Below are 15,536 nucleotides of genomic sequence, written 5' to 3' on the forward strand. Positions count from 1 at the left end.
GTCTTTCATCTTTTATAATTACAACTATATGTAACACAATTCACAAAACAGATTCTCCTGTTACATGTTTTTTCCCTTGCAATATTAAAGGTAGCCACCCAACATTAAAACTGCACTGTAATGGTTAGACCTGTACACATACACACTTTCCATTGTGAATTTCTAAGAGCATTTAAAAAAATGAATTACAATAAAGAGATGCATTTTGGTTTGATGCGTTTTCTTCTCAATTGGACTTAAGAAACCTGCCATTTGCTAAGGAATTTTTCCCTCATTTCAAAAATCAGATTACTTTATATTTAACCTTAAGGTTCTCAGTCAGGGATGCCTCCCAGAACCACCTGTGGTGTTTTGTTAAAAACAGACACAGGTTGAACTGGGTAAGTTTGGGTAGGACCCAGACCCAAAATGCCTCATTTTATGGAACTATAGGAGTGATTTTTTAAAAATAAGCTACCCAATTCCCATTAAGAAACATACTTCAATAGAAAAATTTAAACTTTTACTAATAAGTACTTAAGATACCTTACAACTTTGCTAATTGGCTGATACATGGAGTTAAAGTCATAAGCAGTTAACTTTATGATGTTACTTTTTAAGAAAAAAATGATTGGATATGCACTATCATCATCCGTACAATGGTAGACACTTCTACAGTGTTTACTGTGTGCCAAAAACCCTACTAAACACTTCTACCATTCTTCCAACCTATTAATACATTTCAGTCTATAGCTGAATAAAACAGGCAAAGAATAGTTAAGCACACAGGTAATCAAAGGAGTAAAAATGGAAACAGCAGGCTAATTGGAGTCTTCTTGCTCTTCCAATGCGAGCTTTACTACATGCTAATTAAAAGTTACCTGTTATTATCATCAGAATTTGTTTTTATTTGAAATGTTAGGACTGGAGGTGAAGGCACAGAAACGGAATCCATTGGAAGGGACCACCACTGTTATCGTGACACTAGGACTCTTGAATATGTCACATCCTTAAGCCCATTTAAAAAAAAATTTGAAATAGTGTGGCCACCTTCATTTCTTTTTCCTCCCACAGAGCCCTACAGTTTCCCTAAGGGAAAACGTACAGAAACTAAGGCTCCATAAGGTTCAAAGAGGCGCATGAACTTGAAGTACGAGAATCTTCCCTACACAAACACCAGCACACTACTAGTACAATTTAGTCATCAAACCAAATCCCATTTTGTATGGACAAAATTATACCAACTTCTTTCCCAGACTTTATAATTCAATGGGTTTCACTGCAATCTTAAAGTAGAAACAACTACTTAGTATATTTTTAAAGATTTTTAGTAGCCTTTTTATTTAAATGTAATTAGCACCTTGTATTAAAACAAATCTTCACCTATTACTCCATTCCTGCATGCCCTTACTCAATGGCCTTAAATTACAGGAAGAACAACTTATCTACTGAATTTGAATTTGAAAAGAGGGACAAAATGATATCAACTTCTCCTATCCTTCTGAAAGTTTCAATTTACCAAAAAAAAAAAAAAATTTTAATTCACAAAATAAAATCTTTATTTTGCCCTTCTACCAAAAATTTACAAGTATCTCTATATACAACACAGTCCTTAATATATAAAACTAGTGTGTCCTCTAAGACCCAATTTAAGTTTATTGGAAAGTGTACAAAAGAATTATGGAAACCTTTATCACACACTCAATCCTCTTCCATGGAAATGATGTGTGCAAGTACAATGAGGCTTAACCACTAGATCACTGTTGGCAGCTAAATTTTGTGAACACACCCTGGAGAGTTTAGAAACATTTTATTTAGTAAAAGTTAAACATACAAAAACTAAAATTAACACGCGTCCTAAAAATCCTCATCTTCCATTAATTGGAAGATGCTTTTCTATGCATATATTTGGTTTAAACTAAACTCAGGATGTAACTGTAATGTTCACTTACACCAACAAATGCTGACAACTTGATCTAGTTAACAAAAATTACAAACTCAGCTACATGAACATAATATACAGGGAGACTATGGTCAGATTAATGCACAAGAAATACAGTCAAATTTTAATGATGAAATATTCAGTACTCTTGTTCATTAATTCAGCCTTGGCTTTTTTTTTGTTTTGTTTTTTGTTTTTTTTTTTTTTACAAAAATATTATCTACAGTGTATACAGGGCTATACATCATCTTTTTGTTTTCTCATATAAACATTACACATCCAAAAACTGGTACCACTACCATTAAGTAAAGGTCAACGCAGGAAGAAAGCAAACATACACACAAGAACCAAAACAAACCACCCCAAAAGCCTGTCCAGAACTGTTCCTAAACATGGTTTCTTACATAAAACCAAACTTAATGAAATGAATATAGAGCTGGATCCACTTGAAAGATGACTTAATAGGAAGTAAGTCATTGAAAGAGAAACTGCCATTTACAAACCAACCTAGGTAATGAATAGTTTTAACTCGAAGGATTAAAAAGATCTTTTTAGCTGGTTCCGTTTTGCTTTGATGTTTTCCATTGAATTGCTAGAATATGTGGCAAATTTTTAAAGTATCTGAAAATTCCAACTTATAACTTAAAAAAAAAAAATGTTATCATCCATTAAGTTGGGTAACTGATATCAGGAAAACCAATTCATTTAAGTGCTGTATTTATGCACCATCTATCTAGAAAGGTTGCTTAACCAACAAACTTGGAGGAAATTGTGTAGTAGTAATAAAAAAGTTAAGTGAATAGCAGTTATCAGATGGAATTTCTTCAAGTTTCATTCTATTAAGTCAGACAAAAACAACAACGGCATCATCTTCCTTACTCATCTAACAAATAATTTACCTTTAGAAAAATATAAGGATAAAAAGGTAAATGTAAAGCCCTGTGGAGATGAAATCCAACAGTTTTTCTTATTGAGGCATTAAATGCCTGACATTGTATTTAGAGGTATCTTGATACTGCGTCATAGGTTTATCAGCAATTCCACAAGTCCCTACTCCAACTTTGCCAGTCACACTCTCAGGTGAAGCAAAAATACTCCTCTTTACCTAGGGAAAATAAAAACAGAAACCATTCTTTATCAGTTTCAGAAATCATCTTAAAAAATTCTAAATACATTTAGAAAAAAAAGGACATCAAGTAAGTTGAGTGGCCTTTTAAATGAAGCCTAACAGTGATGCCTAGTACAGACATCTTAAGGGGTTGAGAGAGCGCTAAAAGGGCTCATTTGCTTGCTTCTGCACTGGAGTCCTGGGTTCAATTTCTGGGGCAGATTTCTAACACCACAAGAGGCCAGAGAGATGGTACACTGGGTAGGGAGCTGGCCTTGTACACAGAACCAGGTTCAATTCCCTTCACCCCTCCACCCCCAGCATTTCATATGGTCCCAGTGGATGATTACTGAGCAACAGACCTAAGAGTAGGCCCTGAACAGTCGGGTATGGCTCAAACACAAAGGCTAAAATTTAACAAAGCAGATGTTCAATAAAGTGCCTCTAAGTAGTAAGTAGCATGTAATTTTTCAAATTTTAAGTCTATAGAACCAGATCCTTTGAAATTCACAACAAAAGCTCATTCACAGCGTTTCTAATAAAGACAGTGGCTATGAGAGACTTAAATTTTGGAGGAAGGGTAAGATCTGGGGCCATACTTAGCAGTGCTCAGGAGCACGGGTTCCTCATTTAGGTGGAGTATCACATGCAAGGGAAGTGTCTTATCTCCTGTACTATCTCTCTAGCCCCTGGAGATAATTGCAAAACTTAAACTGATATATTTCCTTTTTCATCTTAAATGTATTTTAATCACAGGTGTCCTTTTCAAATTTATAAACTATATGAAAGGAACTACTAACCTGGCCTTTCTTGTTTTTAGAATATGCTCTGTTGTTGAATTGTTGCCATTTCACCTTCTGATCCTCTCTTTCCTGCTCAAGTTCTTTTATTCTCTGAGCTTTCTTCAGAGCTTTCTTCTTTTTATATTCACGCTGCTGGGCAATCATTTCTTTTCTGTGTGGATATAACAATGAAACACCAACTCAAAATAAATTTACAGGATTATTCCTTTAAAAATATTGAGCACTGATTTAAAAAATCCTAGTAAATGTGCTACTCTTTTTTCTCAATGAGTAAAAGCACTAAAATTGAAGTCAATTAATCACCCACAATTACCAAGAAATGTTATTTGAAACATAGAATGTCCATGGAACTTTCCAAACATAACTGTAATCTACATTTAAATGAAATATTTCAACTCTTTTTAAGATTCATTATTTGCTTTTGGGTCAGATGCAGTAGTGCTCAGGAATCACTCCTGGTGGGGCTTAGGGAGACGACACAGGATGCAGGGCATCAAACACAGATCAGCTGCATGTAAGACAAGTGTTTTTCTTGTCTATTTCTTGTCCATACTATTTCTCCAACCTGTATGTAAGGCTTATATCACTTTTGCCAGTTTTGTTTTAGGAACAGATTTAATTCAAAACTCACAGCTACTTAACTTTGATCAATTTCCAAATAGCAAATTTAATATAATGCATTTGGAAAAAAGCAGATTTGATGTATATACCATATTTCAAATATACTAGAAGAGCACTGCAGCATGAGCATAGGTAACACTTCAAACTAAATCAAAGTTAAAAAATTTCTCCAAAACTCACTCTAAATAGGATCAGAACCTAAAGCTTTCTTGATTTTTATTCAGCAAATACCAACTTTCAAAAAAGAGGGTGAAGAAATATGTATTCTTTTGTATTCGTTTTGTTTCTGTGCCACCCTTGTAGTGCTTCCACCTCAAAAACGTGTTCCAGACCTTTCAGTTATCTCCCCAGCCAAAAAAAATGTCTTTAAAAGGGGTGATAAAATCTAGACTCTGTTATATTGTATAATCCCCCACTATGAAGCTAAATGTGCCTTTTTATACAAATGTCAAAGACGAGCAAGAACGCGAGAGAGGGAGGGGGTGGGAGACAGAGGGGGGAGAGAGAGAAAGAGAGCACGCACACACGTGGGAGACAGAGAGGAAGAGAGGGGGGTATGGTGATTGTCATGATTTACTTATTGTAATACTCAAATCAAGTGTCTTATAGATAATTCCAAATACATCTATATTGCAACTTAAGCTCTGAAAACTCTTGAAAAATCAAAAAAAGCAAATTGTAGCAATATTGTTCATTCTGCCTATGAAATCTGTCAGATTATATACTTCTCCATCTTTACAACCATTCTCTGACTCCAACAGCCAGTCTATAATCTCACTGAGTCATTCCAGGTAAGCCCTGTCTCTGGGATGAGATCTCTGGGGCCTTTTCACAATGGGGATGGGCAGTCAGACTCAGACATCCTCTGGCATATAAACACCCAGCTTCACAGCTCCAGGAATGATCTCAAAGAGATGCCACGCTGCTGAATCACCCCAGTTCCACAGCTTCTGCAGCAGCTGGATGACACCTAGTTCATAATACGAGAGCCCAGTAGGAACACAGCAAATTAGATGGGAAAGCTGTGTAGAAGTCCACTAAGCTCAACGAGCAAAAGCAGCAACACAGAAGGCTCAACTACCAAAGACATCAGTACATCCTCAATGACTTCAGTAATATCACTGTGAGATAATGCTGTTAAGCAACATAAAGTAAATTATTTTGAGCCCGCTAAGGGGGTAGGCTTGGGGGATTAGGAATACTGATAGAGGGAAGGTCACACTGCTGGTGGAATTGGTGTTGGAACATTAAATACCTGAGACAACTACTATGAACAACTTTGTAAATCACTGGGTTTAAATATAAAGTTTAAAACAAAAACAGTCAATCTAAAACTCAAATCTGATTTGGTGATGCCAAGGTAACAATGCCAACACCACTATAAACATATTACCTTAAATTGAAAACACAAAACAAGGACCTCAAACTTAACCACAACTATCTTCTTTTCAGACAGTATCCACTCTTGAGTCCCAAGTTTTTAATCACAGGAATTTGTCACCTCTGTGTTTCCATCTGGTCTTTTAAAAAGGTAAACATAGACTGCATTCTGGCAATCCCTTAATCCACAAAACCCAACAGTGGAGATCCTATCAACACATTTCATAGTTGAAGAAGCAGAAGATGCTTGTTCAAGGTTATATCATACCTTCTGAAAAATATCATACCGTCTGGAAATCTATTTTTGGAATGTCAGTTTAGGTGTACTTTTATCAGATATCTGCCCTGCTGGCTAAAATATAATTTAGGAATCTTTTCTTTGTTCTCTTAAAAGACCCATTTAGTTCCTTCCTTTTACATTATTATTAAAGTTATTTTTATTTATTTTTTGGTTTTTGCGTTACACCCAGCAATGCTCAGGGATTACCCCTACTCTGCACTCAGAATCACTCCTGGTAATGTTCGGAAGATGATACGGGATGTCAAGGACTGAACCAGGGTCAGTCACATGCAAGGCAAGTGCTTTACCTACTGTACTATCATTCTGACCTACCGTTAAAAGTTCTTTAATACACTCCTTCCCTTCCCCCATCCCTTACTGGCTGTCCCCATAGCTTTATGCTGTGCTCCCACCCACTCTGGAATATCCTGGGGCCATATGGTGCCTGGTTGAGAAATGCTGCTCTAAACTATAAACTCAATCAGGTCAAGACCCATGTAGGTCTTCTTTCTTCACTTTGATGAAATCTTAGCATCCAGTCTAATAAGCAGTACCAAGTACCCTCTTAGTATTGACTGAATGCACAAATGGGAAGCAGAATGTCTTCACTTTACATAGGTGTACATATATAATACTGACTAGTGTTAATCTTCAAAATAATAAAAAGTATTTAACTTTCTTAATCTAAACCAATTTACAGATACTACATAACTCTGCAGACTACCTCAAATAACCAAATAGGAAAGATTAAACCTAAAATGCTGATGTCGGCATCACTTACTTTGACATGGGTTTGCTGCCACTGTCCTCCTTTGCCTTCCTTCCTTCCTCTACAGGCTTGAGATTCAACAATGGTGTTACTTCAGCATTGCCATAGCCAGCAAAGGTGATTGCAGCAGTGCCGTTTTCTTCATCTATCTCCTCAATCTCCGCTTCGTAACACCTGTAAAGATATCATGGCTGTAAGCAGGTGAGTAAAGGTTTGGTACTCAGCCTACAAGACTTATACTGCAGTGATTCAATTAATACAAGTGTCTAAAATGTAACCTCTATAATCAAAAGGCCTCTCTGACTAAGAGTGATTGGAGTTAGCTATCTACTAAGTCCTAAACAAAGTATCACCAGGAAGTCTGAAATGTCAACAGAATGTGTTTTAGTCAATCTCTTTGAGAAAAGACACAATAGGAATCATTTAAGTGTCTGAGCTTCACAGAAGTCTAAGCATGTAAAGCAGTGAATTTTTAAATTAAGGAATAAAGAATTTAGATTTTATCTTTGAAAACCCATTCATTAGTACTGCTTCTATCTTTCTGTAAGGATTCAAATCAAGTTTCAGTCAAAAAATCCTATTGTAAAGCTTAAAACTATATTAATAGTCACCATCCAAGAATCAAATTCAACCTACAAATCATATGGCTATGCAGAAAGGTTAAAATAGGGTAGTTTATGCTGAATAAAAACATCTTACCATTTTATTTTATTATCTCATGTTATAGTAGTTAGAGTTTTTTTCTACACTTACTGTCCATCTTCACTCCAGATTGCCATACATTTGTCTCCTACTTTCCATGAATGAGTAGGCTGGATAGAAGCAAAACTGTCTGAACTTGTAAGAGTTTCAGAAGGTTGAGTTGACAGAAGGTCTTTCGTTAGTTCTATAACTTCCTAAAAATTAATGAAGAAAAAAAACCGTTTCATTACTTTTATAATTCACACTGTCACCTTCCAGGAAATTCAGTTTAAGGTATCATAGCACTTATTCTATAGTTATTGGCAGTTGATAATAACATTATGAAGTAGACAGAAGGTAGACAATTATGTTTACATAGTAGTGGAACTGGAATTTAAACCCAGATATTTGCTTTCAAGTTAACATATAAAAAGGAACTCTTATAATAGAGAAAGCAAACTTAAACATTATTTCTAAGCGTCTATTTTAATAGGTCTCTATAAAGATGAACTATAGTCAATGTTGAAGGAATGATTTAAGTTCAAGATCACTGATATCTCTTATCACTGCCATGCGTATTTCATGCAATGTACTGTTATACAAGGAATTGCTTAGCTTAGCAGTAATACAACTGCATGGCCAACTCAAGCTCCTCCACTCCCCCCCCCCCCCCCGCGCCCCACTGAAGTAGCCTGCGCAAACATGTTTCTGTTAAAATACTACAGACACACAAAGAAAATACAGAAATCTTTCTGTTCATTTATTATAAAACCTACCCCATCAGGTTTACAAATCACCACCTGAAATATCCCATTGAGAAAAAAAATAAATGTAACACACAAAGCAGGCAATACTTTCTGTGTAGTATTTTTTTTCTAATTCAGACTTACATATTCAAAGTTATTCAGTAATGCTAGTTTAAAAAGTTATAGTACAAACTGACAGATTCTGCTACCAGTCTGCTATACATTTATGATACTGAAGATCCATCAACTCTCAAAGATCTGACTTAGCATAAGAACTTGCATACCTGTTCTCCTCCACTGCTTCATATAAATACCTTAAAACATCATTCTGTGTTTTTGGGAGAAAAATCAGCAAAGTTAAACTCTGTACTGAGTTTCTTCTGGGGATTTATAACAGCAGTTCTGGTTTAGCAGCCAAAAGTTAAATGTTACCTATCTCCTAGAGATTCTCTAAATACTAGTTATCAGAAAAATTGTATTTAAGACAAAAAAATGGGGGGAGGAGGAATAGGTCAAGTTTGTAAATGAAAATTGAGGGTCAGAGAGACAGTTCAATATACTGGAGCCTGCACTTCAGGCAGGAGGTCCAAGTTCAATCACCATTACTGCATGGTCTCCTGAGCACTCCCAAGAGGAACCTGTAAGCGTATAAGCGTATGGCTCAAAAATAAAAAATAAGCCTTCCCCCTCATCCCCCAGAAATATTTTAAGAAATCCTCAGGTTTGAGTTAAAAACTCAGTTCTTATCTTAGTTGCCAACCAGCCATTCAAATACAATTCGTTGCAAATAAAAATGAACTTCCAAGCCAATTATTAACTATACTAGAGGAGGGAAGAAAGTAAATTATCTTGCTTTAGTTTTACCACTTTTTGGGCCAGGGATGTAATATAATAAGCCTGACAAGAATGGATATAATCCCTAATACTGAGTAATTCCTTTTAGTAAGGATTATTTAACTATTAAACCTCTCTACATACTTCTCAGATTTAGAACTCTACCTCTTTGGACAGTATTATCTTCCCACTATTATATTCCAAGAAAATATTTTCTCTTTTTTACCCAAAAGGGGTCCCCAAATGCTGTGCATGTACTAAAGAATTTTCAGTCTCCCCCCACACACAAAAATCCAGACATTTTTCTTGTTTTTCTTTCATTTTGTCATTACATATCTCTCCCAAAAAACTATGAATGTGAAATTTTTTCTTCACATGTGATATGGATCAAACTATCAGAGAAACTATTTTATGTATGAGGGGGTTCTTAAAGGTACATACCATTAATTACTTTTCCTCCCCCAAGTCTGAGTTCTGAAACTGCTCCTTCACTGACAGATGGGCAGCAGTTACAGTAATCGGCAATTCCAGGAAGCATCAGATGTTGTGATCTACATATCAGCAGGTCAAAGAGGGTGCACTCAAGCACTCTGCTTACTGAAGGAAGGCGTTTCGGGGATGCAGAGAGCCACTGTAATATATGAGACAAGTGACTTGACCCCTGCCTCCTTTAGAAACAGTTTATTCAGCAAAACAGCCTAAAAACTTGACTATTTTGTGATTATCTTCAGACTGCCCAGGGAGCTCATTATCTAGTCTACCTGAATTTTTACTATATCCACTTTGTTAAATGAAAAAAGAAAGGCACTTAGGACTTCAGAAAATTCATTTGCTTCCTTCTGCGTAACTTATTCTATATGAAAGCATAAGGAAATAAACATGGACACCTTACTAGCAAAACAGAAGTCACTGAAATAATGCAGAAAGCATTTTGTCATAAATAAAAAGGCAACCAAATTATAACCAGGGTAGGGGAGATTCCATAAGAGGAACACACAAAACTAAAAATCATATGGTGATCCAAACACGAAACAAGTCGTCACAAACTCATCCATCAGTCTGAACAAATTTTCTTTCACCAAATATACAAGATCAAATTAAATATTCAAGGGCACAAAGTATATCCCTCTCCACCAGAAGAGGGAAAACTGAAACCTACAGGAAAACAGACGCTCTAACTATAGTCAATGAAGTTAACAATTACTAAGTGAAAGCAGATACCCACTTTTCAGAATTTTATCTAAACAGAAATATCTTGAGTTTTCAAATGTAAAGTACAAAACAAATGCAAATTTAAAAAAATTAATAGCATGATAAACTATGATCAAGAATGATCCTCCATCTAAAGTATTAGGTATAACTATCTGAAATGTTACAACTTAAGCTTCCAAATCTGTACAACATGAGCCATATGTGGTTAATTAAATAAATTTCAGTTCTTTAGCCTAGCCTTATTTCAAGTATCCAACAGCACACGCGGGCAATGGCTCCTGCATAGCAGATATAACATTATCATCACCACAGAGATCTTTTTAGACACTGCATTTCTGAATTATTACAGGAGCACTGTAGCACTGTTCTCCCGTTGTTCATCGATTTGCTCTAGCGGGCCCAGTAACGTCTCCATTGTGAGACTTGTTACAGTGGTCACGGGTAGCTTGCTAGGCTTTGCCGTGCGGGTGAGATACTCTCAATAGCTTGCGGGCTCTCCGAGAGGGACAGAGGAATCGAACCTGGGTCAGCTGGGTCTGCCGCTTGCAAGGCAAACACCCTACCGATGTGCTATCGGAGATACATTTATAAATATGATCCTCAGAGGTCATCACTAACTGAACCTTAAGTCCTTTCCATGGTTACATGTCTATCACAATCATCTGTCATGTTAAAACAGTTCCACCCAAATGACAATGGGGGTGAGGGGCAAATTTTTTTACTTGCTTTTGGGCCATACCCAACTCAAGGGCTTTCTCTGGCTCTGTGGGTTTCAGGGAACCACAGAGTGCCAGGGATATCCGGGTGAAGTGCATGCAAGGCAAGCACCTTACCTTCTGTACCATCTTTCTGGACGCTCGGGAACTATTTTTTTTAAATATTAGGCTTTATCAATCTTCATTCCCAATTTTCCCTTCACCAGTTTTACAAATACACCTCTCCCACTGTGCAGGAATAATACACATAACAAGACATGTTTTTTCCAAAAGGAAAAAAAGAGAACTACTCTTAAAGTTGGTAAAAGAGATGGGAGTATGTCAGAATCTCTTATTGAGGGAAGCATAAAAGTTGGCCTGGGAGTAGAAGAAACACACCACTCAAACATGTTTGTTTGTTTTTTTTTTTTAATTAACTGGCACCTTAAACCCACAGCCTGGACTCTCACATATTAAAGGAAGGTTCTCTGTTTAAAAGAAAAAAAAAAAACATATTGCAACTTCAAGAAGTTTTATCCCAAATTTAAACCTAAAATAGTTTGGAGAATCAGAACCTGAACCTCAGAAACACTCAATTATAACCAGATCAGTACTTTCAGAAATTCCATTTCAAGAAAATTTCCTCTGCTTAAAGTTCTAAAATACCTTAACGGTCTAAAAATATTACTTTAAAGGGAAGGACTTTCTTGAGCTCACCTAATCAAAGAAAGTACCTTTTAAAATTCTAAAGCTGTGGGTTCAAAAATTTAAGATATCAAATTTGTCAGGAATAGTCATATAGTTACAAATATTACGTAGAATCCCTTATTAATTAACCTGGTGTTATGAGAAACAGATTACTTACTAGTTTTATCTGAAAATTCACTACAGCAGATTTATGTACTTATATCAGCAAGAAAAAAACTGACCTCCAAGACAAAACAAATTAAGATCTTTCAACCAGATCAATTTTAACTTCAAGGGTTAAGCACTGCAAGGGAAATATCTAGCCCTAAAGTTCAAACATTATGTAACCTTTACACAAAAAGTTAGAATCAACTTTTAAAATGTGCTTAATACAAGATGTTATTGGCTAGCTTCATAAAATATAAGCATATTTAATTTTTAAAGAATCTATGCCACTAAAAACGTTATCAGTTTATGTTTTTCTCCTTTATTTTCAGGTACCTTTTGAACTTAAATTTCCTTCCCAGGTCAGTAAAGACTAAATAAAAATTTTTTTCCCATTGTAAAGCTATACAGACCTCTTCTAGAGAAAGGAGACTTACTTTTTAAGCATTTACATTATAAAGAACAATGTGTCACTGCAAAGTGAGAATGCCTATTTGCAGAAACCAAACAAAAGGAGGCTTGAGGAAACACCCCTTCACAATGATGCTTTTTAGATACCTACAAATAAGAAGCAGTAAATTCAAATGAAAAACACAAAAATACTCTTCTGGAGTTAGTTCACACCAAGTGTCCCTTCATACTTACTTGTAAATCTTTCTTTAGTTTGAGTAAATCTTCATTCTCTCCATTTCCAGACAATGCAGCTTCTACTTGCTGGAGTTGAGCTTTGTAGCTGGCTAGCTGTTTTGCTAGATCCTCTGACATCTAAGGAAAATCAAAAAAACACCAGAGTAGGAAACAGGAAAGGCGGAGAAGAGGGTACAGGAGTTAAGGCCTTGCACGCTTGAGACAAGAGGTTCAAAACCCGACAGGGCATCTAGTCCCCTAGGGACAGCAGAGACCTGGGAACAAGCCCTGAGCACTGCTGGGGTGGGGCCTAAACTCAGCCATTTGAAGTCGAACCTACCTCTCCCCCTCCCCACCGCAAAAAAAAAAAAAAATCAGAAATAATTTTCCCCACTTGCATGAAACAACCCTTGCCAGTTTCGCATCTTAACGTAGTCCCGCCATTCTCTTGGAAGAGAAAAAAAACCACAGTACAACTCCAAGGCTACGATTTCTGCGAATCAACGAACATGTCCTATAAAAATCCCACCGGGGGAAACACGGACGGACGGACGGACGGACGGCCAGCAGGCAGGAGCCAGAGAGGCGGGAAGACGCCCGGCTGCTCCCTTTCCTCCTCCCCAACAGGGAAGGGGCACTTGTGACCTGTCTGTTGGGAGGCACAGGCTGGTGACTTCTTCCCCAAAGGCAAACAAGCAAGCAGCCAGTCTACGGCAAGAGGGGATGCCTGCGGGGGGGCGGGGGGGGCAACCCTCTCTGGGGGAAACAACAACAACAACAACAAAAACAACCAAAAACACGTTTCCCCAACGAAGCCGGCGCCTAAGTCGCCCCGAGCCCGGGCCCCTCCCCGGCGTGGGGGACCAGCCCACGGCCCCGGCCACGCTCCCGCGGACACCAGGCTGTCGCCGGGGCTGCTCCGGGCAGGGGACGCGGCCGCCCAAGCCCTCCGCGCCCTTTATCTGCCGCTGCCCGGGCGGTCCGGGGCGCCCCAGAGGCGCTCGGTGGGGGGTGGGGCGAGCCCGGCCCGCCACCCGCGACCCGGGCCCGCAGACCCCCCAGTCCGACACGTCCGCCTCCAGGGAGACCGTCCGCGTCCCACCGCCCGGGAGGCCCCGGGCCCCCCTCCTCCCCGCGCCCCCCGCGGCGCCTCTCCGCCGGGCGGCCAAGGGCGTCCTTCAGGCCGCACCCCGCGCCCGGCCCCACCCGCCGGGGCCCCCCGACTGGGCCCGGCCCGCCGCCTCGGTCCCCCCGCGGGAGGCCGCTCGGGGCCCCACCCGAGCGGAGCCCTCTGGGCCCCCGCCCCGGCCTCCCCAGCGCGGCCTCCCTCAGGCCTCCGCCGCGACGCGGGAGGCCCGGCGCGGCCTTCCTCTTCCCTCCCCCCCGGGACTGGTACCTTGTGCGGGGCTGGGGCGGCGGGAAGGGGGGGGGTCGGGGCCACTGAGCCCAGCGGGTGGCGGTGACGACGGCGACAGCGGCACCCGACAGCTCCGAGGCGAAAACCAGGCGAGCCGGTCGGAAAAGGAAGGACTCGGTCAGCGGCGAGGGGGAGGGGAGGAAAACGGGGCACTGGCAAGAGGAAAAGACGAAGGCGGGTGAAGTGTCGCGAGAGCTGGGAAGCCTCGCGAGACGACGTCACGTGGTCCCTTGAGCGCCCTCGGGTTCACCCGCCCGGACTCGGGTTAGGGACGTGGAGTGGGCGGGGCGGAGGGAATTGGCGGAGCTGCTGCTGCTGCGGGAGCGGCTCGGTTGGGGCCGCGGCGTGGCTCCTTCTGCTCTGGGGGGCGAGGGGCGCGCGGGGGGGGGGGAACCTTCGCAGCGGGGAGCCTTTACGTGAGAAGTTGGTAGCCTGACTTGAACGCCGCCTTTTCAGAAAATCTTTTTAAAAAAAGGTTTTCTGGTTTTTTTTTTGCTTTTTGGGTCACACCCAGCAATGCTCAGGGGTTACTCCTGGCTCTGCACTCAGGAATTACCCCTGGCGGTGCTTGGGGGACCATATGGGATGCTGGGAATCGAACCCGGGTCGGACGCGTGCAAGGCAAACGCCCTACCCGCTGTGCTATTGCTCCAGCACCCCAAAAAAAGGTTTTCTGGAAACTTACTTGATTGTTTGTTTGTGGACCACAGCCCGGTTTTACTCTTAGCTCAGTGCTCAGGGATCACTTCCGTGAAGGCTCCGTGGCGGTATGCAGTGCCAGCTATCAAACTTGAGTTGGCGGTGCCATTTTAAAGGCCCCAGATGGACCTTTTTTTTTTTTTTTTTAGCTGAAAAGAAAGCCCACAAAACACACCGCCCGGTCTACCACAGGACATTGTCACGCACCTGAGCCGTTCGTGCACACCGCCTTCCCCAGCCCGGAGCAGTCGGGGCGGGAAACGTTCTAGGAAACGCTGCAGAGGCTGTGCTTTTGGAGGCTCTTCCTGGGAAGAGGGGAGAGGACGCTGGTGTGCGCTTCTCCTAAGGCCAACGGTGCTGGGAGAGGGGGAAAAAACGGGTTTTTAGTAGGGCTTTCATACCAGGTGTGTCCTGGGGGACCAGGATTGGTGTTGCCTGGGACTTGATTACAAAGTGCAGATTCTCAATCCGCTTTCCAGTCCCCCGAAATTAAAACACAGGGAAAAACCATTCATCTTCCTCCTCTGTCCCTGCCCCCTTCTCTTCTGTTGTGATGACCCGACTCCGCGGGTTTTAACAGTGTTTCCAGATGCTGTCCATGTCTGCTCTATTTTAAGAACCCACTGCTCTGTGTAATAAGGAAAGCTTAAAAAAAAATTGAAAAGTAAGCAACAAAAATTAAATCGTGGCAAAGCTTATTAGAAAGTCCACTGATTTACTTAAAACCTATTTGATTAGATTTTGTTGGTTTTAAGGTGAATTGATTATATGGTTAATCCCACCAACCAGGGAGATTCCAAATTACGATTTTGTTGTCGGTGGTGGTAAACACTAAATACTCAGCCCTGCCGAGCAGCCGTGACCTGAGGTTGAGCCTGCAATGCTGGGGAC

At 40.4% G+C, this 15,536-nt stretch overlaps 1 protein-coding gene across 3 annotated transcripts; it reads right to left on the reverse strand.

The window, feature by feature from the left end:
* Positions 1-1,514: 1,514 nt before the first annotated feature.
* Positions 1,515-14,117, reverse strand: SMNDC1 (survival motor neuron domain containing 1). 3 transcript variants are annotated; one of them, XM_056120934.1, is made up of 6 exons: positions 13,926-14,117; positions 12,548-12,667; positions 7,636-7,778; positions 6,895-7,056; positions 3,830-3,983; positions 1,515-3,026 (listed from the first exon to the last, which is right to left on the reverse strand). In XM_056120934.1, exons 2-6 carry the CDS (start codon positions 12,665-12,667, stop codon positions 2,889-2,891), a joined length of 717 nt encoding a protein of 238 aa, XP_055976909.1. In that variant the 5' UTR covers positions 13,926-14,117; the 3' UTR covers positions 1,515-2,888. The 3 variants fall into 3 exon arrangements, with proteins under 3 accessions (XP_055976909.1, XP_055976908.1, XP_055976911.1); XM_056120933.1 differs by lacking the exon at positions 13,926-14,117 and adding an exon at positions 12,924-12,988; XM_056120936.1 differs by lacking the exon at positions 13,926-14,117 and adding an exon at positions 9,585-9,774 and having other exon boundaries at positions 12,548-12,669.
* Between the last annotated feature and the right edge of the window lie 1,419 nt (positions 14,118-15,536).

Source organism: Sorex fumeus, unplaced genomic scaffold, assembly GCF_029834395.1.
Source record: "Sorex fumeus unplaced genomic scaffold, SorFum_2.1 ptg000043l, whole genome shotgun sequence".
Classification (NCBI taxonomy): domain Eukaryota; kingdom Metazoa; phylum Chordata; class Mammalia; order Eulipotyphla; family Soricidae; genus Sorex; species Sorex fumeus.